Raw genomic sequence first — 27,173 nt, 5'->3', positions numbered from 1 at the left:
GGTGGACCACGGGCCCACTCTGAAGCTCCGGCCCCTCTAAGACCCACAGCAATACAGACAAACCCTGGGGTGAGGCAGGGGCCATCTGCCACCCTGACAAAGAGGAATGGAACCCTGCTGGGTCTGGCCTAAGGTCTCTGCTCAGGTCCAGCATGCACTGACTTGTGGAGGAGGTGGGGACAGGACAGTGTACCCTCTAGCTAGAGACTGCCACCAAAAGGCAGAATTACCAGCAAGCCTCAGGCACTTAGCCTCAGCAGAGCCACCACGAGGTAGGCACTATTTCCGGTTTCCAGTAGACCCACAGTGGGCTCAGAGTTTAAGAATTTTCTCAAATGACACAGGCAGGAAGCAAATGAGCGAGTACTTGATCCCAGGACTGCTCAGTTGTGGAGACCAAGCTTTGACATCATGCCGGGCGTGGTCACGGTTTCCTGTTGAGACCCAGGTCTTCGGGAATGAGGACCAGGCTAGAGGCTGGGATCCCTTCAGCCAAGCGTGGAGGCCCAAGGGTCCCAGCCAGGTTAAGAGCTGCCTCCCTGCTTTCTTGCTTGCCAGCAGCCAACCCGTAAGTGTGAGCATGAGCTCAGGAAGGAGATAAGGAAGCCTTTGCCAGCGCTAGCTTCCGCCTGGTGCTGCATGTGGTCCAGGGAGCTGGACCACAGATTACAGAGGAAGGGGACCTATGCCTCCCTGACGCAGGACAAAGAAGATGCTGGCAGCATCCAGACTGGAGAAGCAGCCACCATGGGGCATGACACAGAGTCGGAAACCTGGGGGCGGGGGGATGTTCTTTCTAATCAGCTCAGTGTCCCTGTTTCCTCAAGAGATGGAGATGCTGGTGGCTCTGAGGGGCATTCACTGAAGGCCTGAACTTTTGCAGCTGCCCACTGACCTAGGCTTTGTCACCTTTCTACCACAGATGAAGGAAACTGAGGCTCACAGAGGCTCAGGACCACCCAGTTGGTAGGGCCAAGCTGGATTGAAGACCAAGAAGTGATCCAGGCATAGCTGACGATCACCCGCCAACATGTTTCTTAGTTCCTCATTTGCACCAACAGGAAAATGTTCTGGGTGACAGCTTCTCAATGATCCAGAGACAGTTACTTCAGATTGTCCATAGGAACAAGTGAGGCTTCAGCGTGATAAGGGCAACAAAAGGGGAGCCCAAGATCCTGAACCCAGGTTGCCACGACTCCCTGTTTTTCAGAGGTGACATGGGCCCTGGTGCTCTACTCAGTCCCTGCTCCCTCACCAACCCCCTCCCCCGAAAGGATTCAGAGTCATCCAGTCTCACCACCTTCCTAAGGAGGTTAGCTACCCTCTCTAAATTTTGGGGTCCTCATTTACAAATTGAGGCTGTCTTTCTCTACCTCACAGGGTGAGGGAGCGGCACCTGAGATGAGCAGGCAGAACCTAACAGGGAGCGGGGTAAGCTGAGGCTGGACCATAAGCTGCTGGTGCCTACTGCCTATTTCCTATCCCCATTCACTACCACTAGGACGAGTATTACTCCAAGACCTCACCCTGAAAGCAGATATCAGGGCTCTCCTCAGCCCCCACCCTGGGCCAACAGGGCACTCCCAGACAGGCCTGCCTGGCTCCTTGATTATCATCACCAAACCCTTTCTTACAAAAGGCTGTGGCCACAAGAGAGGACAGAAGCCAGTGTACAAAGAGCCGTTTCTAAGCTATGTACCTGGTACCGAATGCGGTGGCTAAACACATAGGAGAGTAGGGCCCACCTGGTCTGGTACTGTATAAACCTTATCGTACCAAATGGTTCCTGGCAAAGGGCCCGGAGAGTGAGGCAAAGGCCCAGTGATTTGCTCCAGTCAGGTTCCCCCCCAGGTTCTTGGTCTCAGCCTAGGCTACAGTGTACACAGACCTGGAGGTGCCTGCTTCCCTGTTCTCTTGGAACTATGATGGCAGAGACTGTGGAGATCAGTCCCTAAGGCAGAAGCTAATAGAATATTCAAAGCCAGGCCTGTGGGGGTCTACCTAAGAGGAAGGGGACGGAAGGCCCAGTTTAACTTCTTTGGTTCAGAAGCCAAGCCCAGGTTGCTGTGATTAAGACAGCTCTCATCCAAATCCTGCACCTCTGTTCTGCCTTCTAAGTGCACAGGCCGCTGAGTATACTCGGTGCCTAAACGTTCCAGATACCACAGTGCCTCTCAACCAGGGATGAGGGGTTGGGGTGGCAACTGAAGCTGTGGCCATTTCCTAAAGTGTCAGCCATTCCTAAAGTGTCTCTAGCAAGGACTCATACACATAGGATGAGCAGGTCAGAGCAGAGCTCAGGCTTGCAGAGGGAAACCTCTTAGGGAGTTCTCTTGGTCCAGGAAGTAACCGAGTAGGCTCCCACACATCAGAAATCGTTGGCTGGCTCTGGCCACACCACTTGCTGATTTGGGGGTCTTCCTAGGCACAGAGGCTGACTATGCACACAGGGTACAGCTGGACAGCAGGCAGTGGGACAGGAAGAATGACTCTCAGTGCTCTATGGATAACTATGGTTGGTAACATTTTTTCTGAAGTGGTGGGGATTATGGTCTTTGCATATGAGACACAGTACCATTGAGCCAAATCCTCAAGGTTGCTAATAACTAATCAAATATTCCAAAATAGAGAATTTTGAGTATTCCTAGTACAAAGAAGTAGTAACTTTTGGAGGTAATATGCCAACAATCCTGATCTGATTAGTATATATTGTATACATGTATCCAGATGTCTGGATTAGTATATATACATTTGTATACAATTAAAACATATTGTATACATGTATACCTGCTGTCTAGCTGTTCCCCCTGCAGTCAGCCTCTGTGCCTCTCCCACTTAACCCTTCCTAGGCTCTGGTAATCACTAGCCTACTCTTGATTTTATAAAATCAACTTTTTAGTTTACATATCCACATTTTATAATTAATTTTTTAAATTTAAAATTTATGCATAAGGGTGTTTGGCTGTATGCCAACAATCCTGATCTGATTAGTACATACTATATACATGTATCACGACACCACACTGTTCTCATTGGTCACAATTGATACCTTTAGCTTCAGTATCTCAGAGGCAGAGGAAGATGTATTCCTGTGACTTCCAGGCCAGCCTTGTCTACAGAATGAGTTCCAGGCTAACCAAGAGCACACACAAAGACCCCGTCTAAAGCAAGCAAACAACATAAACGGCAACGGCCAGCATGTTTGTTTGGTTTTTTAAATTTTTTTTTAAGACTTTATTACAGATGGTTGTGAGCCACCATGTGGTTGCTGGGATTTGAACTCAGGACCTCTGGAAGAGCAGTCAGTGCTCTTAACCAGTGAGCCATCTCTCCAGCCCCGCCAGCATGTTTTTTGTTTTTTTGTTTTTGTTTTTGTTTTTTTTTTTGGTTCTTTTTTTTTCGGAGCTGGGGACCGAACCCAGGGCCTTGCGCTTCCTAGGCAAGCGCTCAACCACTGAGCCAAATCCCCAACCCCCCGCCAGCATGTTTTTAATGCCAACTTTTTTATTAAATAGTTCACATCACTATAGAAAAAAGCCCAGTAGAACACAATGGTGTTTAATTTTTCTAAAAAAAAATAAAATAAAACTCCACAACCCCACCAGGGGGGCAGTTTTTCTGAGTCATAATTTAATATTAAACACTTCACTGTAATAGATTATCTCATTTAAGTCCCACAAAACCCCATGGAGTATAAGAATGCTCAAAGCAGCTTTCTTCATAATTGTCCAAAAAATAAAAAAATAAAAAGAGGAAAGTAAGTCAATGCTTGTCAACAAGAGGATGAGCCGTCCTCAGTGCGGCCATACATGTGACCAGCAATAGAGGAAGGGGACCTCGGCAGGTATGACACACAAGGAGCAGTCTCAAACATGCAGCGGTGGGGAGCACCAGAGCTCCAGTACACCAGTCTTGCTTTGTTTTCTTGAGACAGGGTTCTCTGTGCAGCCCTGGCTGTCCTGGAACTCCTGTAGACCAGGCTGGCCTCGAATTCAGAGATCCATCGTCTCTGCCTCCCAAGTGCCAAGACTATACTATTCTTTTTATCTGACATTCAAAGACAGGTGAAACAGCGGGTATGGTGGCAGATGCCACCTGTAATCACAGCACGAGGGAGGAAGAGGCGGGAGGTCAGGAGTCCAAGGCTATCCCCAGCTAGTTGGGAGGCCAGCCTGGGTTACACATGATCATCTCAACAAACAAACAAACAAACAAACAAACAAACAAACAAACGCCATATAAAACTAGCCAAGAAGACAGATGTTAGAACAGTGGTTACTCCAGGGACCCAGGGGAATACAGACCAGGAATCCAGGGTGCACAAAGACGCCCTGGATCTTCGTCTGGGTAGTTCATGTGAATGCACACATCATAAATGGCACATTTAAGGATTTTGTACATAACACACACACACAAGGATTATGCATATTTGTTACAGTATATAGGCATGCAACTCCACAATTAAATACACGGAAGGGTGCTAAAGACACCCATGAAGTCAGGCCATCTTCCTACAGTCACAGAGTTCGCACACAGTAGAGCTGGTACTCAAATTAAGTCTTAGGGCTGACCCCTGAGACCATCTGCAGAGAAGGATGCCTTGAATCCCCACCTGCAGAACCATCCCGGCCTCTCCATGGGCTGCTTATTCCTCAGTTCTAATGTGGGACCCACTTGCTCCTCCTGCCAGACATTAACTAGCACTGTGGTTCAGCCACTAATGGAACCAGACTCGCCAGAGGCTTCAGCACACTGACAACTGCTGTTTTGCCAGTGAGGCCAAACAGGACCAAAAGTCAGGCCCACACTAAAGCTGGGATCTGCTGGGAGCTATGGCAGGGTGAAAGCTGGCTGGTGCAGAACAGCACTCATAACAGACCCTGGTCTACAATGTGAAGAGCCAGGCCACACAAGACATAAGCAGCACAGCGGGCCACCAGACTGGCCTCCAACCTGCATGGCCTGGCACTCCCATTAGGACCTCACTTAGACCCTGTTAACCCAGTAAGGCTACATCCTGCCAGCCAGTCTTGCCCACCTCCTGGTACTGGAGGACTCGGCCATTTACAACAGCTTCCATCCTGCTTGGCATTCTCAGCCCAGACCATACTTCCCTCTTCCTCCCTCCCCTAGTCCCCATCCCTGCGGAGAGCTTCCTCCTGCTGCTTGAAGGCAGCTATTTCCTCTCTACTCTTCCCACAACTCCTACACAATCCCTGTCCCAAACCATTTCCTGCGGCTTCCCATCTGATCAATTTCTTAGGAAGCTAATTATCCACAGAGGGAGGGGGCGGAAATCTCTCAGAGCCAAGAACACGGAGAAAAAACTTCATCTCCACTCTCCACCGTCCAGGACAACCTTGGTGTAACACTGACCCACTGTGCTCATGCCTCCCCTAAAATGCCTGCAGTTTCCCCATCCAAAGCAGATCTGTCTTCTACAGATTCTGAGGCCACTCCGAACTAGTTCTAACCCAAATTCAGATCTGCTGCCAACACACTCTAGGTGGCAGCGTCACAGAGACCCATGTGCCTGCACATGGACTGCGCCCTGCATCTCGACAAGCACTTAGTGTTAACTGTCCTACCTATGTCTCCCACTACATCTCCCCAAGCACTGTAGGTGCTCAGTGGCAAGCTAAAAAGGTAAACTCCAGAGGAACCCTAGCTCCCTCTGCAGAAGAAACAGGAATGGAGGGAAGACAGTCACGTTATCACAGAAAGGCCTCACTAGGGTCAAAAGAATTGAGCCCAACCCCAGTGTTGTCACCCCCAGCTGCTGCCCTTGAGCAAGTCACTTCCGCTCTGGCCTTCTGCTTCCTCCTGTGTAAGATAGGAGAACAGGCCGGGTTCTGTCCAGTTCCCCAGAGCCCTTCTTGCTGGGTGCTCTCTGCCTGCTCATTTCACCTCCCCAGCCCTGCACACAAGGTCCACATAGCTGAAACCAAGAGCTTGGCTGTTCCGAGTCTCCAAACTTCTCCCCATGGCACTCACAGGACTCCCAACTTAGTCTAGCATCTCCCAGGCTCTGAAATCTGACTTGATCCTTACATGGTCTGACAACAGGCTATGAGCACAGAGGGATGTTCAGGTCCTAGAGCTCTGAGGTACTATGCCCTCCCTCAGGACGTGTCTCCTGACTGGCCTGAAGCTGAGTATAGGCCTCTCAGAACCTGGCATCTCGCTCAGCCCCTGCCCCTTGGTGGCTCCCCTAGGCTGGTACTCCAACACCAATGGCCTGGCAAGAGGTGCTTTGTTGGGGAGTTCTGCTCTACTGTCGTTCAGTCCTAGGCTGAGGGACAGATGAGCAGGGATCTGCTTTGCACAGTTCTCTCTGGAGCTAGCTCAGAGTCTCAAACACCTCCCAAACTTGACTGCCTAGATACCAATCCACCCCAGTGCAGGTCAGACCATGTCACCCCGCTCCTGATGGGACCACACAACAGTTAGCATTGACCCTAGCAGCCAACCCAAGGCCCAGTCGAGGTCCGGCCCTGCCTCCTCCATTCTCTCCTCACACACCCTCTTCAGGACCCTGGTCTTTGAAAAGCGCTCTGCCTCTTTCCTGTCACTCAGCCGCCTCCTTCAAGAACCTTCCCGACCCGTGTTTATATCCTTTAGATACATATTCCTGTCTGACATCCTTGGATTACTGTCTAATGCCCCACACTCACATGGAGCCCTCTGACACCAAATACTCTTCTGCCTTGACCTCGGCTGCATCCTCATGAGACTGACACAGAGGATAGAGCGGGGAGAGCAAGGTCTGTGCTGACACTAACTAGCCTTGGTGGTCAGGAGGCCACTCTGGAGACATGTGACTTGAGGCCTGAAGGCACGTGCTAGTGTGAGGCAGTGTTCAGACAATGTCCATGGCAGGGGACAAGCAGACGCTGCAGTCTCGGGGAAAATGGGCTGGCAAGGGGAGTGGGGCACGGCACTGAGTGGTACAGGTTCCAGCTCTTAGATTATGTCTCAAGTTCAAAAGGAAGCATTACAAAGATCTTCAGCAGGGAACACCATGCTCTGGTTTACATTCTACAAGCTCCTTGATGCCCTGTGCTCACATCAGTTCAGTCAGCACTGGGGCCAGAGTCACCACAGGATGCTCAGGCATGGAGAGAGTATGGAGGGAGGGAGGGAGGAGCAGCCCGTGGCCTAGGCCCCAGCCCCTCTGCCTAGAGCTCTAGCTGCTGAGCAGCCCAGTATCACCCGACCAGCCTAATAATGTCACTTCCACTACGCCAACGCAGATTCCTTCAGCTAGCTGGGTGTCTTCTTGGGTGGCTACTCAGGCCAGCTGCTCAGTCTTGGACAGTGTCCCAGGCCTCTCCTGAGTTGAGGCCTCTTTGCTATGGGATCTGCTCACTGGGCTTCCTGGCCACATCTCTCCCCTCTCTAGAGGCTTCCCATGGGTTGAACAGCAGCACAGCAACCCCTAAGCGCTAAGTTACCCAGTGTCCATTTTCTGAGATAGTTATAAGCTGGCTAATGACAAGTAATGCAGCTTGCTCTGCTCAGGGTCACCATGAACATGGACAACCATGCACTACGTGGAATCCTCAGCACCAGACCAGGAACTGGCAAGATCAGTCAAGGCAGCTTCCTAGCCTGGTCCAAGGCCACACACACATCATAGACTCTCGGCAGCCCCAACAAAAGCTGAGGACACCTGCTTCCCCCGGGGGCTAAGCAGGGAAGTGAGGAGAGGCTGTTGGGTGCAAGGGTTGGCATTGTCCTAACTGTTTCAAAAGCAAAGGGCAGTCTGGGCTGGTGGCTCACTCACAAACACGGCAGTCAGTAGGGTGAGGCAGGAGGTTGCCAAGAGCTCAAGGGCGGCTGGGCACAGGGCTAGAGCCTGTTTCAGTGGCAGTGCTTTTTTGAGCAAATGGCAGTCACATCACTTCTGGCTCTGCGTCACCGCTGTGCTTTCCTCCCATTCTCCCTCGGGTAAGCAAGCAAACTAACGCTTCGCCTTTAGGACCCAGGCCAACACTCTGAAAAGTGAATTGCCCCTTCCAGTACACACTCACACACACACACACTCACTCACACATACACTCATACTCATACACTCATACACACACTCACTCACACATACACTCATACACACACTCATACTCATACACTCATACACACACTCACGCTCACACACACATACACACACATATACTCACTCACATACTCTCACACACACACACAGACACTCATACACACTCACACTCACACATACAGACACACTCACTCACATACTCTCATACACACACACATACACTCCACACACACACTCTCACTCACACATACACTCATACACACACACTCACACACATACACACACACATACATATACTCACTCACATACTCACACACACACTCACACACACATACACACACTCATACACACTCACACACTCACACACATACACACTCACACATACATACACACTCACTCACATACTCACACACTCACACACATATACACACACTCACTCACACACAGACATACACACACATACACACACATTCACACTCTCATACACACACATATAAACACACACTCACACACACTTATACACATACACACACATACACACTCACACATACACACACATGCACCCTCACACTCACACACACACTCACACATACACTCTCACACACACACCACCCCAAGCCTCTGTGGGCCCCGCCCAGCAGTATTCACAGTAGACCCCATGTGCCTGTTTACATTCTGCTTCTCCCTTGTGGCTATACTTACTCAACTTTCCATCTTTAGCAAACAGTTCTCAGCAGAGATCAACTCTTGCCATCCCTGTACTCCTGACTCAAAACCAAATTCAGTTCATTCTCTCGTCCGCACGTCTATCTGCCCTGAGTACTGACCCCAGTCAGGCCTGCCCCATGCCCTAAAGTCATATACCTAATGGCATCCTCTTCTAGTGTGGCAGGAGCAGTAGCAGCTCCCAATATGCTCAGTATGCACAGGGCGCTCAGACACCACCCTTTTCACCTAGGAAGTTAAAGTGTAGCTGTGGCAATTAAGCTGAAAGGGGCAAAACTTTCTGCCCTTAACACTGGCACAACACACCTTACACTCATAGCCGGGATGTTAAAAACTATGATCTCCTGGGCTAAGGCTATAACTCAGTTGACAGAATGCTTGGCTGTAAGTATATGGCCCCGGGTTCCATCTCTAGTACCATAAAAACTAGGTGTGGCAGGGCACACCTATAATCTCAGCACCTAGGAGGGGAGGCAACTCCAGATCATTCTTGGCTACGCAGTGTTTGATGCTGTCCTACAATTCACTATGTAGCCCAGTCTGGCCTTGAACTCACAGGGGAAAAAGGGAAGGGAGGGGAAGAAAGAAAAGGGGAGGGGAGGGAAGGGGAGGCAGGGGAGGGAAGGGGAGAAGAGGGACGGGAAGTACCCATGTAAAAAGCCAGGCATGGTGGTCCATGTCTGTAATGTCAGCTCTGGTAGGATCTTGCCTCAAAAAATAAGATAGAGAGCAACTGAAGAGGACATTGAACATTGAACATCGGTCCCTGCCCTTCACACATGCGCACATGTGCACACACACACACACACACACACACACACACACACACAGCATAGACATACAATATTATCTGAAATGAGTATGGTGGTTCATACCTATAATTTCAGCACTTGAGAGGATAACAAGTCCCAGGCCAGCTGGGAAGCACAGTGAGTTCCAGACTAACAAGAAACACGGTAAAATCCTGTCTGAGAAAAACAAAACACCCAAACAAAAATAACTGTTCTGTAAAACCGAGTGTTTTTATAGCCACAGACTCATTTGCCAGCTAACATCAAGCTTTCCTCATTAAATGTCTTGGGTAGGAGAACTCAAGCTTATCCTAGAAGCAGCTCTGGGTTCAACCCCCAACACACACACACACACACACACACACACACACACTCACACACACACACTCACACACACTCACACACTCACACACACACTCACACACTCACACACACTCACACACACTCACACACACACACACACACACACACACACACACACACTGTGGGGAATGCGTGCATTCATCGAAGGGCCAGCATCTTCCATCCAAGTGCTCAGTACCACTGGACACAGCAGGACACCGGAACTCTTGCTGAGTGGCTGCTCTGTGGCAAGGGATATCAGCCAGCATTCCTCTTTCTCCTGATCCTAGAAGTCGCTGTTCACTCTCTTCTAAATGTGTCAAACTGTACAAGCAGGTCTGCTCCAGTATCCCCCTGGCAGTCAGATGTCAAACTGTTACAGATGATTACTGAGTCTCAGTAAGGGTGACTTACTCATTCAAGGCCCTGGCACAGTTATCCACTAGGGCTGGGATGTGAAATTGGGTGGCAAGGCCTGTGTTCCTAATCACCACGACTGTATTCCATGGGAAACTGCTTGGAGAGCTCCTCAGGAACCTCGAGTTTCTGCCTCAGGTAGCGGCTTCCAGCGATGCCCAGCAAGGCCGTCTGTCAGCGTTTCATGTTCACCCTAGCTATCTTCCAGGGCCTATCTCAGAGCCTCTTGATCCTCACTCACAGTGGCTTTGCATCTCTAGACAGCGAGGTGGGCAGACTCAGGAAGGGTGGGTGGACGCCTGCTCCCTTTCCCTTTCCCCTTCTAGCTGTAAGCTCAGTCTTGGACTTGCTTGGATATATAAACTGGCTCTTGCCCCATGCGGGCATCCTGCCTACCTAGCACAACATCTGGATTCCTCTGGGCCTGACCCAGAGCGCAGGAGATAGGATCTTGTTTTTGATAAAAAAAAAATGCTGCAAAAAGGTGAAGGTTGGACAGAACCTGTTCTGGACTCTCTGGTGTAACCCAGGCTGGCCTCAAACTCAGAATCTGTCAGCTCAACACTGGCTTGTGGTTTACTACAAGATCTAAAAGACTCAATGAGTAAGGACGAAGGCCTCCAGGTCAGCACAGAAAACTTCTATCGTAAGAAGCAGGTGGCCAATACCCAAGTTTCCTGATCTCTAATAACTACCACCACAGCAATTCACTGCCTTTCCTAGGCTTGACATATCCCCTGGAAAAATAAGTCTGTCGATGCTTATTACATCCAGACATAGACCACAGTTCCTCCTCCTGACCTACTGCCAGAGAGCCCTGTGTTAGCTACAAGAGCAGGAAGGAGCCCTGACTCTAGCACTCATTCACTCGTGGCCCAAGGCCAATCCTCCCTGGCCTCAAGTGGGTAGTGAGGGGACTACATCAAAATGTCTTCCTTTCTCTTTGGGGCCTGGGAGCCACAGACTGTGAGAAGACTCTTTCCGCCTTCCAGAAGCAAAATGAGAACAGGGAGCAGGAGTCCTTGTCTAGGAAACAGCATGCAACCTCCTGACTGCCCATCTTCTGAGGCTATCCTGTCGCCTGCCATCTCCGTGATGGCCGTTTCCTCTTCCTGGGTCTGAGAGTTTGGATCCCAGACATTTCAGGGAAGAGAGTGAAAGGGCTGAGTCACACCTCAGGTGTGAGCTGGGCTCTCCATGGCAACATGGCCGGCCCGAGAGGCACAGTGCAAGGGAACCCTGTTGTATCAGTCTGATTCCCAGTATAGATAGAAAAGCTTCTCTCTACTTAAGGAATCACTTGTTCTTGTCTTCTTTCGGGACACAGCCCACTCTTGACGTGGCTCATTCCTATTTGAGCAGGTTCCACAATTGCCAGGGAAACCCCCCTAACCTCAGGACGATACAGCACAGTGCCCAAGGCACCCTCCCTGACAAGCAATCCTTTACCCCTGAAGCCCCCGTAAAATAAGACTTGAGCGCTTAGCCTTTAGGATCTGTGGCACTACTGAGCTTCTCCCCCGTAACAGTCCAAGGATAAAACAGCAGAGGTGCAGAGTCAGGCAGACTGTGAGTTCGAGGCCAGCCTGGTCTGCCCAGAGTCCAGAACGAGTTACTCTGTCCATTCTTCCACCTAGGCTAGCTGGACTCCCTTAGCCCAACCTCTCTTCTCCCCTAGAGTAAGGCTTCTTAAACTCTTGTCAGTGTAACTCTTTTGATGAAGAAATTTTTATGTGACCCTATGTACATATAGTCTGTTAAAGTTATACAAACCCAAAACACTTACTGATAATAACCATAAAGAAATATATTTTAAGAGGGCTAGAGAGATAGTTCAGCAGTCAATAGCACTGGCTGCTCTTCCAAAGGACTGGGGTTCAATCCCAGCACGACACTGTGGCTCACAGCTCTGCAGCTCCAGTGCCAGAGGACCTTTTCCAGCCCCCACAGCACCAGGCACACACGGTGGTGCACAGAGAGCAGGCAAAGACTCACACAGAGACTAAAAACAAACCTACTTTAAGACAATTACTTAGTATTATACGCGTAATTTTACTATTAAAGATAAAAGCAAATGTACGAACTAATGAGATGTCTAGCAATTGCTAATTTGTAGATTAAGAATTCAATTCTCAGTGAATATTTGATACTGCAGAACGTAGAGCATCTTCGATGTTTTTCTGAGTTGATTAATTCTTTAATTTATAATCATCAATGCTAAGAATGCTGCCATGCATAAACATGGACAGCACCACCAGCTGTGGTGGCACACACCAGTAGACTATGCTGAAGAGGCAGAGGCAAGGTCATGAGTTCAAGGCCAGCCTGTGCTATACCTTGGTGTGAACAAGAAAGCACCTGCCTCCACACCTCATAACCTGACACGGTCCCCAGGAGCCATGATAGATGAAGAAAGCAGACGCTTTCTTTTTAAAGATTTATTTATTATATGTAAGTACACAGTCAGACACACCAGAAAAGGGCATCAGATCCCATGACAGATGGTTGTGAGCCACCATGTGGTTGCTGGGAATCGAACTCAGGACCTCTGGAAGAGCAGTCAGTGCTCTTAACCGCTGAGCCATCTCTCCAGCCCCAGAAAGTAGATTCTTGTCAGTTGTTCTTTGACCTCCATGTGTGCAACCACACACACACACACACACACACACACACACACACACACAAATGTGACCTTTCAATTGTTTTTTTTAAATAAATAAAACGTTTTTTAACTGTGGTATGAAATGGCAGAATAACCTGCTGTTTAGGGTCATTTCAGAAGCTGTCGTAAATTCTGTCCTTATCCCTGGCCAAAAATCACTACAGTTTTCTATTTTTTTTTTTTTAAGTAAAATTCAAATCAACAACTCAAACAGCAACTTCAAAATCAAATAGTTTACCACAACATGATCCAAGGATGACTAACTCACTACTTTATGTGCTGTGGAGCGACAGTAGGGAGATACTGTCTTTGTTTTCTATAATTAAACCATTGTATCTCTATGAGGACAGAAAGGTTTTTATATATAGTAAAAACACCGCAATTAGCTGACTACGGTGCATGACTAATCTCAGCACTAGGGAGGCTGAGGCAGGGGGACTGCCATCAATTCAAAGCTAGCCTGGCCAACAGGGTGGTGTCAGGTCAACCAGGAATATACAGTCAGAGAATACCTCAAATACACACGCACGCACGCACGCACGCACGCACGCACGCACGCACGCACGCACTCACACACACACACACATACTCACACACACACTCTCATACACACACACACTCACTCTCATACACAAACACACACGCACGCATGCATACAAACACACGTATCAGGGAATGGGGCCAGAGAGCAGGCTTAGAGGTTTAAAGCACTGCTGTTCTTTCAGAGGACCAGAGTTCGGCTCTCAGCAGCTCCATTTGGTACTCACAGCGGCCTGTAACTCCAGGACCAAGAGACCTGAACCTATTTCTGGCCTCTGCAGACACCCATATATGTGGCAAAGACTCATACAGACATGAACACATAAATAACAACATAAAAATAAATTTTTTCTTTTAAAAAAAGTGAGGGAGATGGGATGCAGGTCAGTTAGCACAATAGCTTGAATGAGAAATGTTCCCACATTTGAAAACTTGATTCCCAGTGGGCGCTAAGTTTGGGAAGGTTTTGGAACTGCTAGGACATGGAGCCTTGGAGAAAGAATATGTCATTTGAGGAAGACTTTAAGAGTTCATAGCCTAGGGCTGCAGAGATAGCTCAGCGGTTAAGAGCACTGACTGCTCTTCCAGAGGTCCTGAGTTCAATTCCCAGCAACCACATGGTGGCTCACAACCATCTGTAATGGGATCTGATGCCCTCTTCTGGTGTGTCTGAAGACAGCTACAGTGTACTCATATACATAAAATAAAGAAATCTTAAAAAAAAAATTCAGAACTCTAGAGGCAGAGACAGATGGATCTCTGTCAAGTTTGAGGCCACCCTGGTCTATAAAACAAGTTGCAGGACAGCCAGGGCTATACAGAGAAACCCTATCTCAAAACCAAGCAAGACAAAGAGTTCATAAGCCTCTCCCCACTTCCGTGTGATCTTTCAGCTGCCTGCCTGCTGCCATTCTTCCCTCTGGAACAAGAAGCCAAACTAACTTTCTTTTTATAAGTCATTTTTTAATGATTTATTTACTTGTCAGTTTTTGTATATATGAAGAGGGCACTGAACCACATAAAACAGTTATAAATGGTAGTGAGCCACCACACGGGTGCTAAGAATTGAACTCCAGCCTCCTCCAGATGTCACTTTTGACCATAGTGTTTTATCACAGCAACAGAAAGTAACTGACACATGTGCCTGGCAGAGAAGCCCCAGGTTCCATCTTCTCAGACACTAGCTGTGGTGTGGCAGAACACGCTTGTAACCCTCCACTTATGGATGACAGGAGGATCAGGAGTTCAAGGACATCAATCGTGTCTCAAAACGAGAAACCCACCAGCACTACAGAGGATGACACGGTAGCCTAGAGTTGGAGCCCAGATGTTTCAACAGTGCTGATGACCTCTGTGGCAGGGCTGCGCGCATGCAGAATGGAGCACGCTGCACACTGGGAACCGAACCAGGACTCTTTGTGACGATGCACAATATAATACGGAGAGTTCGGAGAAATGCCCTGGGCTCATTACATGTTCACTTTTGAGTTAATTTTTGGTGTTATGTTTATAAGCCTACTGTTACCAAATTTATCAAGTTTCAGGACCATATTCAGTTGCTCACCCCCCAGTTTGAGAGTGCGTTCCCTGGACCTCCTCTCAGAAGCTTCTTTCTCTCATCCCTTGGGTTCCAGCATTAACCAACACCATACAATCCCCTGCCGTGCCTCCTCCCTTACCGACTGACCTAATCCTAGGAACCTATGGCTCTAACCTTAGGACTGGAGATGAGCGTGAACTCATATATGAGAATTCTGTGCTCTGAAGCCTGAGATCTATGGAAAACCCTGACCCACCCACAAAGGATGAACCTTGTAGACTTTACCCACCAAGGGTTTCAGTCTGCCAAGGCCTCAACTGAGCAGGCGTCCTTTCCGATTAGAACGCCCCAAAGGAGCCTTTTACACTGGAACTGAAAGTGTAGTGAAGGCTCAAGGAAGCAAAATGACCTGGGTAAGAAAGGGGCAGAGATGGGGTTGGGGATTTGGCTCAGTGGTAGAGCACTTGCCTAGGAAGCACAAGGTCCTGGGTTCGGTACCCAGCCCCGAAAAAAAAGGAAAGAAAAAAAAAAAGGAAAGGGGCAGAGCTGGTACTAGAGGTCAAGTCTTGGGTCATAGCCTAGAACCACAAAATGGCTCATGCAAGCTAAATCTGCCTCAGTTGCACATAAGCCCACAGATGCACGGAGAGTTTCCAGAAAAGATAGGCAATACAGCTGACATCAGTAACGTTGGGGGACTGAGTGAGAGCTAAGCAGGGGGACTTTTATTTTTTACTTTAACTCCCTCCTAGACTGTTGCTGGATTTTACTACGCTGTTCTTAATTTATTTAATTATATAAAAATAAATTTGCTGCAGAAGGAAGAATCTTGTCCCAGTCCACACCCAATCCACATACAAACAAAGAGAAGCCATAACTAAGCCTGTTCAGGTATGACCATAAATTAACAAGATGCTGTCTTATGTGGTTTATGGCCACCGGTCTCATTAATTCAGTGCAGTTTATGGCTTGAGGAATCTTCTCAGGAAAAGCCTAATTCAATTAGAGCTCTCAGCAGCTCCCTGTGGAAGTTATGGTATCTCACTTTTACTCACACACAGAGAAGGTGAACCAAACAGATGCAGATCCTCCCAGGGACACCCTACCCAGCCCACAACAGACACCCTTGCAGACCAGTTTCATGGCCACGCAGAGAAGGCTGCGCCCACAGTATCATTCAGTGCTGACTGACACTGAAGCATTATGTCAAAGTGTCACTTTCCATTAAAGTTCAGCTGACCATTCAGCCTGCCATCAAGGAGCCAGGGACTCCCTTTCCCCTCCTCTTTGGACAACCTGGTTTCTAGTCTACCCCGATCTCTGTATGGACCCCATTTCTACATAGAAGTCAGCCATGTGCACCTCCTTCCTGCATACATTCAGCCCCTATATTTACAGAGGTCTTGCCTTGTGCCAGATAAGAATGTAAATACATGGTTAGGGATTTAGCTCAGTGGTAGAGCGCTTGCCTAGCAAGCGCAAGGCCCTGGGTTCAGTCCCCAGCTCCAAAAGAAAAAAGAAAAAAAAAAAGAATGTAAATACACAGGGAGTGGGGGGCAAAGGAGAAAGGATAGAGAGACCAGAAGGGAGGTAGAGAGGGAAGGGGTGGAAGGCCTGGGGAAGAAAAACTAGCACACAGTTCTGTCTTCAAGGGGCTCCCATGCTCGCCCACATGGGGACCAGCTTCTAGTACAGCATGTGGCTCCGCTTATATTCACTCCAAGATTCCACTCAGGTTCCACCTCACCTCTTTGCAAAGCCTCCTCTACCACCACAGCCCTGAGGGACTGCCCACTCCCTTTCAACTTTCCCTCTGTCAGGAGTCTGCCCAGCCCTTAGACACATCCACACCTGTTATGTCTTGTCTCATCTCGTCCAGTCCTGAACAGACTGGAAGCGCCCACTGAGCAGGGCCCAGCTTTACTTTTCCTAGTGCCTGGAGTACCGCAAGCTAAAAGCCTGCAGTCAGACCACTGCTGTAATCTCTTCTTGCCTCTTTTCCTTCAAGCTAGCCAGCATAAAAGACACAGCCTTCCCAAGCTTAACCCTGCATGCAGCAAGGGCTATGCAAGTAAGTGGTGCTAGTTATTAACTGGTTTTGGTAAACTTCTGGGCTCTGTCACATATAAAGCTGTGATGTCATCCCTCCTCCTTCAGTGAGCTGGTCTCAGACAGACTCCTCTCATACAGGAGCCACTCTGGTTTGAGAGGTAAGTGGCTCCCACAGGTCTGGGAAGGAATGGAACTCCTCATCCTAGTCCTCAGTCGAACACCAGAGGACATGCATTTACGGGACCTTGCTGGGGTAGTCCAGGGGACTCCATTCCTGGGAAGCAGTGTTACAACTTAGAGCTCAGTCTGGTCCGATAAACACCAAGACCAGTTGTCCTGCATGCTGGACGAGCTTTTGGGGGAAGGAAATGAAGTCAGCATGATTCCAGAGAGAAGAGGGGTAGCCCACTGATCTAGGCCGACCTAAAACTTACTTTGGTTAAAATTAGATTAGCCCATAAGATTAAAAATACCCACATATAATCACAGGCCGCCTAAAGTCTCAGTTGATGTTTATTGGCATCTAAAGAGACGGTTTGGCCCGGTGTGGCATGTGCAGACAACCTTGGGGAGACTTGTCTGACTCAGACATTTGCAGAGGGAGCTAGAGCTGCAGGAGGAGCCCACACGGGCGGGCGGGCGATGGATGACTCAGGAATAACCCAGGCCCTGCCTGTGCTGAGCGAGAGACTTCAGAAGAAAAGCAGGTGGGGGGCTGACAGGAGGAGGGAGGAGGCCAGCTGCAGGTTGTGTACAGGGCTCTCCCCAGAGGGCATCTGGGGCCCCTGAGCCCCCAGTCCCAGTAACTCCTATGTGTGTATGAATTTACCACCTCTTAGATGGCTATTTCTCCACTGTGGACCTTGGACTGGGTCTGTTTTCTCTAAACCCTTTTTTAAAACTGAGCAAGACAGAAGAATAGTCAAGGCTCTCAAGGCTGCAGTTCAGAGGATGATGGAGAAAATGCAAGTTCTAAATTGAAAGGGCCTTGAACTTAAGACACGTCGCTATAAAAACACAGGCGCCAACGTTGGACTGTTAGGTGTGCAAGCACCCAGCCATCTCTCAACCAGGAGTTTAATAAGAAACAGCTAAAAAATAAAACTAAAAGCAACCACCAGTGTAATTAACCACCATATCACACACCAGGAAATGGGCTCTGAGAGGTCTTCCTCAGCTACAGTCACAGGGTCAGTGGAGACCAGAGCTGGGGTGGGACATGGGCAAGGCCCCAGGTTCAATCCCCACATCAAAAGAAAAAGAAAAGCTGAGATCTGAGGTCAGATCCTGCACTCCCACCTGCTTCTTACGAGTTTCCCACTGACATTCACTTCTCCCCTCTCCTCTCTCTTCGGGGGGTGGGGGGTGGAGGAGAGCCTCCCACACGCTGACAAAAAGAACACCCCTACTTCATTTCAAAGGTTTGCTGCTCCACACACTAGGAGGTGAGGGTGGCAAGCCTCCCTCTGACTTCAGAGTCACGCTTCACAGCGACACGGGGGCATGGGAGGAGGCCGAAAACCTTGCGCAGAGTGACCAGAGCTCTGGACGCCCAGCTCCTACAGCCCTCCTTTCCCCCAGGAGAGACACTGTCCCTCTTAACAACCATCCAGGTTAGCTCGAGAGGTGTGGATGCGTCCAGTCATTTTCTCTCTTAAAGCGCCACTTTGAATCCTTTTTGAGACAAGGTCTGGCTGTACTGGAACTCACAAGGTAGTCATCCGCCAATCTCTGCTTCCCTCCTGAGGGCTGGAGTTAAAGGCCTACACCACCACTCCCAGCTAGAACTTTACTAACAGTCAGTATGGCTGGGTGTGGAGATATACAACTTTAACCCAAGCACTCAGGAGGCAGAGGCCACAGACCTCTCTGAGGCCAGTCAGGGCTACATGGTAAAACCCCCTGTTAACTAAAAAACAAACAAACAAACAAACAAACAAACAGAAAGAATCCCAGGGTGCTGGCCAGGCAGGAAAGCAGACAGAGGGGACCTTGGCTAGCAGTCCAGGAATTGTGTTCTTTCCTACCTCAGGCAGATCACAACCCTAGTCAGCTTCCTTAAGCCATAAAAGAAAATAAAGTTAAGTCTTGTCTATGCAAGTGCTTTGGAAACAAACCATGGCACTAATAAGAACTATTACTTCTGCTTCTAGAGCTAAAGAAAACTGTGCCACCTGCTCCCATCACCGAGAACACCTTAGAGGATGCCACAGGGCCCTGAGGGCAACCCGGAGCAGGCTGTTACTTTCTTCCTCAAGGGCAGGAGGTCACGGTCACAAAGCTAGCCACCTTCCTCTGGCTAAAGAAAATCCCCTTTCAATGGTCATGTCCTTAGCCAACAGGAGAGAAGAAAGCTCTGTCAGACTGCTAAGAGAGGTGCCAGGTGGGAAACCACCAGAGAACAAAGGACAGGCTCAGTCTGCCAGAGACTCTTAAGGACAGGCCCAAAAGCCAGGCACAGAGCACCTATAGCTCTCTCAGGTAGACGTCCCTCAGATGGAGTCCTAGTGGACTGCAGAGGCAGGACGGCTGGGCACCACTCCAAGCAGGGCAATGAGAGAGGTAGTCAGTGCAGCTGTACCCCTCCAGGAGGCACCAACAGAAGATCAACAGCAATTCAGCAACACTGAAGAGAACCCCTGAGCTGTTTCCTCATCTACAGAACAGAGGGAGCCTTTATCTCATAGGACTTTGGTGGGGATTAAGTACAATAACATTTATAAAGTCCCTGACATTGCTCTGTAGATAGTCGATAAATGGCAATTATTATCAGAACACACACACACACACACACACACACACACACACACACACACACACACACATACACACACACCAGGCAGGCTAGGCAGACTGTCCAAGCTGTGGAGAAACTGTAAGGGTCAGGAGAGGAGAGAGCAGCTGCTGCAGACTGAAGGAGGCTAAGAAAACGACCCTAGATCTGGAAAATTCCCCAAAGGTCCACTGTGGCACTGTTGGGAAGTTGTGGGAATTTAAGAAGCCTAATAGGTCTTTAAGTCTAATGGCATGTCCTTGAAGTGGGGACAGTACCTCACCTTCTGTTCCACTACACACTTCTGCCATCAAGTGTGTGTCACCTCATCTGCAGGCAAACAATGAACCATGTAATTCATCATAGCCCAGAGCCGGGAAAACTGTGAACCAAAAATAAACATTTTCACCTCACACACTGATTATATATGATATTTCTGGTATAGCAACAAAGACAGAGTAACAGATCAGGGGAAACTAATGAATTCTAAAAGCCACCACAGCGCACACACACGCACACACATCAATCTCTACCTCAGACTCAGAAAGTGAAGATAGTATCCTCATTTCCCTAATAACATGAGGCGTCCAGAGAAATGTACCAAAAGGGAACGCCAAGGGCAGAGACCAAGGTGTCCCCCGGGGCTTTCCTTAGGGCAGACCTGCACGTGTTGGGCTGGACTGGCTGGGGGTGAGAGGAAAGGTGAACCTCAGAGGAGGAGCCGAATCAAGTCCAGGCCACATGACCAGCCCAGGCCCTCCAGGTGCCCCTGCACAACGGGAAACACCCCACTAAGGCCTTTCTCCCACACGCTGGCTTACTTCCCTGGTACCATCCCACCAGTCAGGCAGCTGGTTTCCCAGGAGAAAAAGGTCATCCTTTTCTCTTTGGAGTAGCATCTGGTGTAGAGACAGCTTCAAGGTGACCTTTGAGCTGTTTCTTTCCTTTTGAGAAGTAGAAAAGGTAGGTTTGGGTCTTGCTTTAAAAGAACACCAGGCAGGCTCATGTCTGCTTATGTGAAGTGGGCAATAACAATACCTTATATCTCTCCAGGCAATGGCGGCACACACGCCTTTGTCCCAGCAGTTGGGAGGCAGAGGCAGGGAGATCTCTGAGTTCGAGGCCAGCCTGGTCTACAGAGCAAGTGCCAGGACAGCAAAAGCTATGCAGGGAAAGCCTGTCCCATTTAAAAAAAAAAGAAAGAAAAGAAAGAAGAAAGAAGCGAAAACAATAAAATAACTATCCCTCTGTAAACCTGTTCTAGGAAAGAAATAGCAGCGTATACCTTGCAAAGACCAAAACCAAAATATCCTAAGATGTAAGGGACAAAAGAAGCCTTTTTTGTCCCTAATCAAGAGACAAGATGAATACCTGCTTTATGGGCTTCTGTCCTCTGCCAGGCATTTCAGGTCAGAAATATGGGCAAACAACAGGGGGTGCTGCCAGTGGTGAGCTGGGTTACAGAACTCTCCCTGGGAACAAGCAGTGCACTGCCCTAGAGTCAGGTGAACTGGGACAAAGCAGAACTCATGCGAGAGGGAGGAGGAGAATGGCCCGACCCCAACGGTTTCTGGACAGTTCTCAATTATTCATTTATTCATACATTTATTTATTATTTACTTGAGACAGGGCCTCTTGTATCTCAGGCTGACCTCAAACTCACTCTGTAACTGAGGCCAGACAGCCTTGAACTTCTGATCTTCCTGCCTCTACCTTCCAAGTCGTGAGATTACTGATGTCAACCATACTTGTCTTATGCAGTGGATGGAATCAAACCCAGGGCCTCATGCATGGTAGGCAAGCACTCTACCAACGAAGCTACATGCCCAGCTCTGGTTATCCCAATAATTTAAGTCCCTCTTAAACCACCGATTCTCTTCCCACCGAAAAAAGGAAGGAATCCTTGACTAAAAGAGAGAGACAGGGGGCTGGGGATTTAGCTCAGTGGTAGAGCGCTTACCTAGGAAGCGCAAGGCCCTGGGTTCGGTCCCCAGCTCTGAAAAAAAGAACCAAAAAAAAAAAAAAGAGAGAGAGAGACAGTGTCTGGAGAAGGGAGGTGATTTGCCTGAAGTCACCTCCCCAGTTCCACAGGCATCAATTACTCTAGAACATTAACTCTTGTCAATCTCCACAATCTCCTTGGATTCTGGCACACAACTGGATGAGAAGGAAGACTGCAGGCTGCACTCTCTGTTCTCAGCTGAGGAGCACCTTACATGGCCAGAAGCTGCCACAGCGGGTGGGATGGGGGCTCCACCAAACCACTTCCCCTCTCTGGGTCGATGAGAAAACAGTCAAGACCTTGAAATAAAGTCTCTAGCTCTCAGAGAGCAGACAGTGCAGAGATCACTGCCCCAGGCCCTGAGCCTGTTATCAAGGCACCACTCCGTATCTTCCCACAGCCACTAAAAGGAGGCAGCTCAAGAGAAAGGATAGGATAGCCTGGACCACATAGAGAAACACACACACACACACACACACACACACACACACACACACACACACGGAAGGGTGGTGGGAGGGAGGGAGACCGGATGGTGGTCCAGGGCAAAGGGATAGTATAGTGCTCCAATCTCCGAGGATATAGGAGGTAGGACTGCCTCTGCCTTAGGTGGCTAAAACACTAACAGCGGTGGCTCCTCACCACGCTCTCCCTCCTCTATGCAGCAGGTCAACTCCATGCACTATTTGCATCCCCACCACACCGTTGGCACTCCAGCTAGCCACTAGTCCCCTCTACACACACACTTTTTTTTTTTTTTTTGGTTCTTTTTTTTTCCGGAGCTGGGGACCGAACCCAGGGCCTTGCGCTTCCTAGGCAAGTGCTCTACCACTGAGCTAAATCCCCAACCCCCTACACACACACTTTTTAAACCTCGGACTTTGCGCCTGTCCTGTACCACAGAGCTATACTCCGGCCTGCACTTCCTGTTTTCTGATAAAGAATCTGAGGCTCAGGGAATGTGAACCAGTGGGTGGTCAGTGCGTTCGACCCGGCAACCTCATATCCGACCTTAACTCGATACCTCAAAGGTGCAGGTGGAGAACAGGGTTTCACTGCTGCCATTTTCACAGCACCTTGAGAACCTTCGTCTGCATTCCCTCTATCCTCTGGCCCCTGTTTCCAGAAGCAGGAAAAATGCCTTTCCAAGCCAGACGCAAGGGTCTTTGGGACTGCATGGGGGATCAGACTCAGCCTCTCCATTTTACAGGAGGAAAACTGAGGTCCAAGCTTGAGACGCTTAACCAGGGTTTCCAGAATCAGAGCACTAACGGAAATGCCAGACCTGGAAAGGACCACAAAGATCTTCTGGCTAAGGAGACAAGATTGGTCAAGGTCATGGCGGTGGAGGAGAGAGGAGAACTCAGTTTCCTGACTGATATTCTTGCCAGCACCCTGTCTCTGGTACCCAGCCCAGGGTCCTAGGCACCACACTCAGATCAAAGCAGGTCAGGCCCAGCCTGCACCCATTAGGACAAGAGCTATCAGGTCTGCAGGAAAAAAGTTGGGACTTCCCGGAGTAGGGTCTTTTTTGGTCACGCTACTGTAGTACCAGCAGACACAGATCTGCAGGGCGTGTGCCAGCTCCCCGTACTGGGACACCACGGGGTTGAGGGGAGGTGTTAATTTACAGGCAGCATTTGTGAAGTCTCTTCCTTGTCTCCTACAGACAAATGACATATTATGGTCACTTCGGGTTCTTACAACAAATACAGACACGAGGTTTCATGAGTCAATCGATAAAGTCAAACAGCAATTGGACTCTTATTTCACCAGAAAAGACCTTCAGGAAAACACTCGGCTGTTCAAGGTCATGCATTTATGTGGGAATCCCTACACACGGTTCCCCTTGCGCAGACCTTGATATTTTTTTCCAGGAAGCTGGCTGTCATCAGGATGTAGGTGCTGATGGCCCGGCTCCATGGCCTAACTTTGCCCCTGTAACCTCCTCAGCACCAAAGCCCTGTACCAGGAAGCCAGCTCCTGGATCTATCAAAACAGAGGTACTGGTTAGTTCCTGCAGCATGCCTTGGGGCCAGCCTCGTACCAGTTTGGCTATGGTGTCCTTGGGAAAGAAGCTGCAAGGCTTCCTGTCCAGAATCTCTAACTCCTCAAAATCCAAATCTCAAGGAAAGAGGGGAGCAGAGTCCAGGTGCCTTCCGCAGCTAGCTCAAAGTGGACTGAAAAACTTAAGGTAGCTTGAAAAGCCCCCTGGACACGATCTCCGGGGACCTCTGGGCTATGCATCCTGGGAGAACTCCACCAATCACCCAGCAGAGAACAGGGTGCTCAGGCTGGGCAGGAGCCCCAACCCTTGAGAGAGAACAGCTTCTTCATGTCCTTCTTCAACGAGTGGCCCCCATCTGTAGTCAGCCGGGTACAAACCTGAGCCAAACCTCAACCTCCTCCACTTTTCCTGCCACCCCCCAAATGGCTGTAGCCATTCTTATGAACTGGATAACGGTTGGCATTTCCAGACTGGAACCTGACTCAGGGGCTTCTGACTGGCCTTGGCAGGCAAAGCTGAGAGGTATCACTCTGGGGGGAAGGTTAAATAAGACTCAAATAAGACTCAGGTGATCCCTGGGTTCTACCACACTCCTAAGTGTCTTGTACCCAGTTCCTTACTCTATACAAAATCCTTAGACGGGCGAAGTCCTAAAACACCCTCTCATAAAGGTAATAAATTGTACTGATTCCTGTTGACAGGGCAGAAAGTGCCATCTGCTAAAAGATATTCCCGTCTTACACAGAGCTAAGCACCCGACTCCTCTCTAGGTTCGATCCAAGCTGTAGGAGACCTGCCAAGCCTTGGACGCTTTACTGAAACTGTTCAGCACCAGAAGCATCCGTCTTCAAATCCTGTCCAGGCTCCCGATCCTTCCCTCCCGATACATAACGCCCGTTCCCAGGCCAACAAAGAGGATGCCCATGTTGCAGATGTGGTTCATTCAGATGCTGGGCAGCAGAATCTGGTGGGAAGTGGAGCAAGAAAGCTCAGCTATCTGGTGAGGGCAGTAACAGCACCATCATGAACTTGGAACTTACCTATCTTCATGAGGCAGGCCAGGAGAATCCAGAGGGAGATCTCGAAGGGTGTGCGTACATGTAAGTAGTCAATGTCCAGGACTGGAAAGGCCTTTCGAACTGGCTTAGCGCCGTGTTCAATGTATAAGTTGGTCAAATTGCGGTCATCTGGGTGGTGGAGAGGCTCTGATGGAGCTGTGGTGACATCCCCAATTGAGCGTTCCCGGGGTGGTTCAGAACCTCTGATGGTGCTGGCAGTAGGGTTGAGCTGGAGGCCGTGGCTCCTGAGAACAGGTAGCAGCCCCACCAAGGCAACCACCACCAGCAAGGAGGGGAAGATCCGAGGTGGATAAAGTCCCCAGATGCCAGACCACCTTAGCATCATACTGATCCCCCAGCCTAGGAGGCCTCAGCCCTTAGTGAAGTGCGTGTAAGACCTGGGACATAGGTAGCAAGGAGTCTGCAGATGGGATGAGACTGGGGCAGTCTCTAGGAAAAGTTCATGTTTTAGAGAGTTATTTTCATTTTCTAGAGATTCACAATCTGAAAGTCCAAACTGCAAAAAGGGGATAAGTACCTTTGGAGGGACTAAGGAGGAAAACCAAAAGATCTACAACTTCAGGCTGAGAGAAGGAAATCGGGGAAACTACGTCCTGAGGAAAGAGGAAGGGCCAGAATAGGCTGGACCACAGGCAAGGGAAAGGAGGAAGGAAGGAGAGGACCTTTGGCTAAGGAAAATCACCAGGGTGCTGGAACTCGGCTAAAGGGGAGGGGTGAGGAGCCTGTGCTAAAGACCGAAAAGGGTGAGCCCCACTCCGCAGAAAAAGGCGAGAGAAGGCTGGAAGGGCAGCCTGGGGGAAAGGAGTAAAGCAGAAAAAAGGCTGGGGCTTCCCCACCCACAGGAGAGCCAGGGTCCAGCCGCGCCGGGCTGAGATTCCGGGGAAATGGAGGGAGGCGGAAGACAGAGGCAGACGGCCTGGCGGGAAGGCGCCTCGGCGCAGGCTGAAGACGGCTCGCAGTGAGCCAGCAGCAACACAGCCCTCCTTGAGACCCCGGTGCAGAGCTGTGTTCCACCCCGGCCCAGCGGCAGCTCCTTCGGTCAGCTCCAGCTCCACTTCCAGCCCTGACAGAGCCCCGAGTCCCGCGGTAGCGGACTGATGCTTCACTGAGCACGGCGCAGCCATTTATAGGCACCAACGAGTAGCCGGCGCAGCGGGCTAGAGAGACCTGTCAGCGCCCGCGCAGAGCAGCGGCCCCTGTCGCCCAGGAAAGGAAGTGTCACGTAAGAAGAGGAAGCCTAGACTCAAATGGAAAAAAAAATATAGTTTAACACGAATGACATACTGTACTATCTACAAAGTGTTTTCTCACTAGCACGTGACTTTGAGCAAGTTATTTAGCCTCTCTGTTTCCTAGCTTTCTCAACTGTAATGTGGAGATAGGTAGCTATATTGAACGATAACATGATGGCTTAAATGAGGTGATCTATGTGAAATGTTCAAAATGAAAGGCATGGGACCATGGTTCAGAGGTAGAGTGCTTGTCTACCATTGGTTTCTATGCCCAGCGCCACAAAATAGAGTTAGATAGATAGATAGATAGATAGATAGATAGATAGATAGATAGATAGATAAATAAATAAAATGGGCTAGAAATCTGAACTCTAGATGTTCCCGAACATGGACTTGTGCTGAGGACTACGTGAGCTGAAATCCGTTCCTGCATCCCACCTGCAGGTGCTTTGCTGGGAATGTATTGGCTTTCTTTGACTGTGGCAGCATACCCCAACCTCCCTGCATCTGTCTCTAGGTTCTAGGAATCGGCCCTAATGACTTTACCTTAGTTTGATCAACTTCAAAAACCCAATCTCAGCCAGGGTTGGGAACCTGTAATGCCAGCACTTGGGAAAGAGGAATTTTTAACTTGAAGTCAGCTCGTGTAACAAAGTGAGTTCCAGACCAGGCTGAGGTCAGTAGGGAGACCCTGTCTCAAAGAGATTAAAAAAAAAAAAAAACAACTAAAAAAAAAAACCCTCATCTGAATAAAGCCACATTCTCAAGCACTGAGGAGTGGGCAGAGGTAAGACTTCAACTTCTTCTGAAAGGACACATTTGAACCCATGTAGTGAAACAACCAAACACATTGTGTCTGTCTGTCTGTCTGGTTTAAAAAGAAAAGAAGGATTTTTATTACCTGCAAGCAGAACACAGCTTTCAAAAAGGGTGTGTTCTGTTTTTGTGAGAAAGGA

At 49.2% G+C, this 27,173-nt stretch overlaps 1 protein-coding gene across 6 annotated transcripts in view; it reads right to left on the bottom strand.

The window, feature by feature from the left end:
* Window positions 1-26,084, bottom strand: part of Slc9a1 (solute carrier family 9 member A1) — a 53,244-nt gene extending 27,160 nt beyond the window's left edge. For 5 of the 6 annotated variants that reach the window (XR_015687515.1, XR_015687516.1, XM_087660374.1 and 2 more), the window contains exon 1: window positions 24,947-26,084. Coding sequence is in view for 1 of the 6 variants with exons in the window: in NM_012652.2 (NP_036784.1) it covers window positions 24,947-25,310 (364 nt within the window). In the remaining 5 variants the exon portion in view is untranslated. 6 annotated transcript variants of the gene reach the window in all.
* Window positions 26,085-27,173: the final 1,089 nt, after the last annotated feature.

This window comes from Rattus norvegicus, chromosome 5 (genome assembly GCF_021556685.1).
Source record: "Rattus norvegicus strain SHRSP/BbbUtx chromosome 5, alternate assembly SHRSP_T2T, whole genome shotgun sequence".
Classification (NCBI taxonomy): Eukaryota; Metazoa; Chordata; class Mammalia; order Rodentia; family Muridae; genus Rattus; species Rattus norvegicus.
The sequence above is the reverse complement of the archived record's forward strand: the minus strand, read 5'-3'. Positions and strand labels throughout refer to the sequence as shown.